Below are 5629 nucleotides of genomic sequence, written 5' to 3'. Positions count from 1 at the left end.
TATAGGTTTACAAAATTATGAGAGCCATGGATAGGATAAATAGACAAAGTCTTTTCTCTGGGGTCGGGGAGTCCAGAACTAGAGGGCATAGGTTTAGGGTGAGAGGGGAAAGATATAAAAGAGACCTAAGGGGCAACTTTTTCACGGTATGTGTATGGAATGAGCTGCCAGAGGAATTGGTGGAGGCTGGTACAATTGCAACATTTAAGAGGCATTTGGATGGGTACATGAATAGGAAGGGTTTGGAGGGATATGGGCCAGGTGCTGGCAGGTGGGACTAGATTGGGTTGGGATATCTGGTCGGCATAGACGGGTTGATCTGAAGGGTCTGTTTCCATGCTGTACATCTCAATGACTCTATGACTGTATCTCTGATGCACCTTTTGACCATGCATGTGTACAAGAAAACATTATTTATGGCATCACTGAAGTGGAAGAAAGAGCAAACAGTACCACAAAACAAGTTGTAACGAGATTGATGGGAGATTGCATGGCTAGAAGCTGGAATGCAGACGTGGAAAGGAAGCAAATTGAAAGCTGCATGATTGAGTGAAAAAGAAGGAATTAAAACAGCACAAGTCTATGGAAAACTGAAAGATGGATACCTCAAAGGTTCAGGCAAACAAAAGCATGAGTATTTGGAGGTGGTAGAGGTAGCAGAGTAGATACTTGTTATCAGAAATGCAATAAGTACTTTGCTGTCTCATGTCCAGGATTAAAATAGAAGGAGAAGACAAATTACTGGAAAGGATTATGCTTATATAGTGAATTGAATCAGGCAAGTGGATGTCTGGAAGGGAAACATCAATACTATTCAAAAATTAAGATTCTGAATGTCCTGGAATGAGGGATGGTGAAATCATATTATCTTCTGAGTGGAGTCAGGCCATCTGAAGTTTTGTTATTGTGAGGGAAAAGGCACACATCAAAACCTATAGAAAATCTAGCTTTCACACCTCTACAATTAGTCCAGAGACCTGAATAATGTTCTGGGGATTAGTGGTGCTGGAAGAGCACAGCAGTTCAGGCAGCATCCGAGGAGCAGTAAAATTGATGTTTCGGGCAAAAGCCCTTCATCAGGAATACAAGCAGAGTGCCTGAAGGGTGGAGAGATAACACTGACTTTTTTTTTTTACAAACCCACCTACTCCGACAGCTGCCTGGATTATACCTCTTCCCACTCTACCTCCTGCAAAAATGCCATCCCGTATTCCCAATTCCTCCGCCTTTGCCGTATCTGCTCCCAGGAGGACCAGTTCCACCACAGAACACACCAGATGGCGTCCTTCTTTAGAGACCGCAATTTCCCTTCCCACGTGGTTAAAGATGCCCTCCAACGCATCTCATCCACATCCCGCACCTCCGCCCTCAGACCCAACCCCACCAACCGCAACAAGGACAGAACGCCCCTGGTGCCCACCTTCCACCCTACCAACCTCCGCATAAACCAAATCATCCGCCGACATTCCCCCCACCCCCAAACAGACCCCACCACCAGGGATATATTTCCCTCCCCACCCCTCTCCGCCTCCAAACAGACCCCACCACCAGGGATATATTTCCCTCCCCACCCCTCTCCGCCTCCAAACAGACCCCACCACCAGGGATATATTTCCCTCCCCACCCCTCTCCGCCTCCAAACAGACCCCACCACCAGGGATATATTTCCCTCCCCACCCCTCTCCGCCTCCAAACAGACCCCACCACCAGGGATATATTTCCCTCCCCACCCCTCTCCGCCTCCAAACAGACCCCACCACCAGGAAGAACGCCTCATCTTCCGCCTTGGAACACTTCAACCCCAGGGCATCAATGTGGACTTCAACAGTTTCCTCATTTCCCCTTCCCCCACCTCACCCCAGTTCCAAACTTCCAGCTCAGCACTATCCCCATGACTTGTTCTACCTGCCTATCTTCTTCTCCACCTATCCACTCCACCCTCCTCCCTGACCTATCACCTTCATCCCCTCCCCCACTTACCTATTGTACTCTATGCTTTCTCTCCACCCCCACCCTCCTCTCATTTATCTCTCCACCCTTCAGGCTCTCTGCCTGTATTAATGCTTTTGCCCAAAACGTTGATTTTATTGCTCCTCGGATGCTGCCTGAACAGCTGTGCTCTTCCAGCACCACTAATCCAAAATCTGGTTTCCAGCATCTGCAGTCATTGCTTTTACATAATGTTCTGGGGAGCCAGGTTCGAATTTTTGAAATTGGAAATTTTTCAATTTAAAAAACCTGGAATTCAGAGTCTAATGATAACTATGAATCCATTGTCGATTGTTGGGAAAACCCTTCTGATTAACTAATGTCGTCTAGGGAAGAAAATTGCCAGCCTTACCTGCTCTCGTCTGAATGTCATTCCAGACCCACAGCAATGTGGGTGACTCTTAACTGCCCTCTAGACAATCAGGGATGGGCAATAATTGCTAGCCAGCAACACCCTCATCCCATAAATGAAGTTAAAAAAAAAGACAAGTTCAAACAAATTGGTGGGGTTGGGGGGAGGGTGGGGTGGGGGAGGGGATGCTGTACAAAAGAACAGCTGCAACTGAACTTTTTAAAAAAGGAAGAGATTGTTTTGTGTTTGTGTTTACATCCTGTTCACCTCAGATGGTGAACCTCACTTGTATTCTCTCTACAAGTGTATACCTGTATTACCTCAGGGATGGACACCAGGCTGCATATAATTCTCCAGGTGCTCACCAATGTACTGTATAATTTAAGCAGGGCTTCCTTTTCCTGAATTCAAACTATTCCATGATACAGGCTAACATACTGCATACCTTCAGAAGTGCATGCTGCAACTGCATGTTAGCTTTCAGTGACTTATGAACAAGAGTTCCCAAGTTCCCTTGGATATCAACCCCATTTTAGAAATATTCTGTACCTGCATGCCTCCAAACAAACTGGATAATCTCACACTTATCTACATTATATTCCATCTGCATTGCTTTTGCTCACTCACTAAGTCTGCCTAAGTCACTTGAAACTGCTGCATCCTTCTCAGTACATATTCCCACCAAGTTTTGTATCTGCAGACTAGGGAATATTACAATTGGTTCCCACGTTCAAATCATTAATATTAATGGTGAACAGTGGGTCCCGCGTACTAATTCCTGCAGTAACTACACTGGTCACAGCCTGCTAATTTGAGAATTATCCATTTATTCTGATGCTGCTTTTTCAAAAACCAATCTTTAACCCATGCTATCTTATTCCCATGAACCCTGTTGGGTGTGTTTTAATCCTGTTTCTGAATCTCTTGTGGGAGACTTTATCCAAAGCCTTCTGAAAATCCAAAATCACCACTTCATTGGTTCCCCCTAATTGACTCCACCAGTAACATCCTCAAAAATTCAGACTTGTCAAACAGGGTTACCTCTTCATAAATCTGTGTTGAATCTATCTAATCAGAAAACTATCTTCTCAATATCCAGTAATCTATTATTACCATAACAGTCACTAACACTTTCCCTCGTACATTTTAAAAGAATGAGCGGAGATCAAATTGAGGTGTTCAAGATGATAAAAGTTATGGTTAAGATGGATGTGGAGCAGATGCTTTCTCTTGTGGGGCATTCTAGAACGAGACATCATAGTCTTAGGATAAGGGGTAGCAAATTTTAAAGCGTTGAGGAGAAACTGCTTCTCCCAAAAGGGTTGTGAATCTGTGAAATTTGCTTCCCAAAGTGCAGTGGATGCTGCGACAGTGAGTAAATTTAAGGAGGAGTTAAACAGATTTTTAATTGGTAATGGGTTGAAGGGATATGGGGAGAAGGCAAGAAAATGGGGATGAGGAGCATATCAGCCATGATCAGCAGATTCAATAGGCTGAATGGCTGAATTCTGTTGCTATATCTTATGAACGTATTAGGTAACAGAGCTGCAAGATCCCCCTTTGTCTCCCTCCTTTCTTAAACAGTTTAAACCTACAACCTTCTAATCTGCAGGCACCACTGCAAAATGAACAGAATTTGAAAGATGATCACCAATGCACTCACAACCTCTGTAGTCAACTATCAACACTCCAAAGTCAGGTCCCAGTTGACTGAAAGTCAACTTTCAGTCCCATTAATTTTTCCGAAACTACTACTTTTAAGTGTTTTCTTTCAATTATACACTTTCACTGGAACCTGGATCTTAATTATGTCAGGAAAACTTGTTTTCTTTTGAGAGGACAAATATAGCATTTATTAGCTCATCTGCCAGTTCTGTTTCCTGTTATAAATTCTCCTATCTCTGCCAGAATGAAACAATATTTGGTTTTGTTACTCTTTTCCTTTTCACAAACCTATAGAAACATTTGGAATCTATTTTTACACTTCTGGTTATTTTACATTCATATTCTGTTTTCTCAATTTCTTGGTCTTTCTTTGTTGAATACAAAACTTCTCTCAATCCTTAGACTAACAACTTTTTTTTTGCAGGCAACTTTGAGTGTCATCTTGAAATTAGATCTAATAGCCTTTAAATTCCTTGTAAAGCCAAGGTGTGCACAGTTTTCCTGTTGAGACCTTTTGCCTTTAAAAGGCATGTTTAATTTTTAACATAAAACCAAGCATTATTTAAATGTTAACCATTGCCTATTGTCAAGGTTTCGGATCCATTTTTCTGATCCAGTCAACATTCTCATACCCTTAGACAGTAATTGCCCCAATATATATTTAGGATGCTAAATTGATTAAATGCCATTATTTTCAAACTAAATGAAAAAATATGTCATATTATTGTCATTCAATTCAAGTTCTTTTGCGACATTATCAGTAGTACATATTTATTGCATGATATTAGGCCTGAAATAGCCTGTTCCCTCTTTTGCTCAACGTACTGCTCCAGAAAATGATCTTGAACACACTGACAGGAGTCCAGAACTAAAAGGCATTGGTTTAAGGTGAGGGGACAAAATTTAATTAGGGACCTAAAGGGCAACATTTTCATGCAAAGAGTAGTGCGTGTACGGAATGAGCTGCCAGAGGTAGGAGTGGAGGCTGGTACAAATACGACACTTAAAAGGCATCTGGACGGGTATACGAATAGCAGGGGTTTAGAGGGATATGTGCTGGCAAACGGGACTACATTAATTTTGGTTATCTGGTCAGCATGGACAAGTGGACCATATTCATTTCCATGCTATATATTTCTAGGACTCTTATGACATTTCAGGATTTCTTCCTCCACAGTATTGGTGCTCAATAGATTTTCTCAGGTTTACATGAAGATTGAACTCATCCATGAACCCTCCTATATGTCCCTCTAATTACCATGACTGCTTAGAAGACAATAAACTATTCCTATAAAATGCTTCCTGCCACTTGTGTTTTTAAGCTCCACCCAAATTCAATTTACCTCCTATTCTTCGGATCGAACATGCTCTCACTAACACATGGATCCATTCCTTATTATTAGCATTACATGACTTCCTGTTCCTTTGGACCGATCCAATCAGCTCCCAATCTTGGTCACCTTGTAGCCATAATGGAAAATAATGGGCGGAATGGTGGCACAGCAGTTAGCACTGCTGCCTCACAGCGCCAGAGACCCGGGTTCAATTCCTGCCTCAGGCGGCTGACTGTATGGAGTTTGCATATTCTCCCCATGTCTGCATGGGTTTCCTCCGATTTCCTCC

The 5629-nt window shown here is 42.6% G+C and overlaps 1 protein-coding gene across 1 annotated transcript in view; it reads right to left on the bottom strand.

Moving 5' to 3' along the window:
* snx17 (sorting nexin 17) overlaps positions 1 to 5396 on the bottom strand; it is an 84591-nt gene extending 79195 nt beyond the window's left edge. The window contains exon 1 of the mRNA XM_043675217.1: positions 5350 to 5396. Within this exon, the coding sequence (XP_043531152.1) occupies positions 5350 to 5396 (47 nt within the window). The remainder of the gene's footprint in view (positions 1 to 5349) is intronic.
* Between the last annotated feature and the right edge of the window lie 233 nt (positions 5397 to 5629).

Source organism: Chiloscyllium plagiosum, chromosome 3, assembly GCF_004010195.1.
Source record: "Chiloscyllium plagiosum isolate BGI_BamShark_2017 chromosome 3, ASM401019v2, whole genome shotgun sequence".
NCBI lineage: Eukaryota > Metazoa > Chordata > Chondrichthyes > Orectolobiformes > Hemiscylliidae > Chiloscyllium > Chiloscyllium plagiosum.
This window is presented reverse-complemented; position numbering and strand designations above follow the sequence as displayed.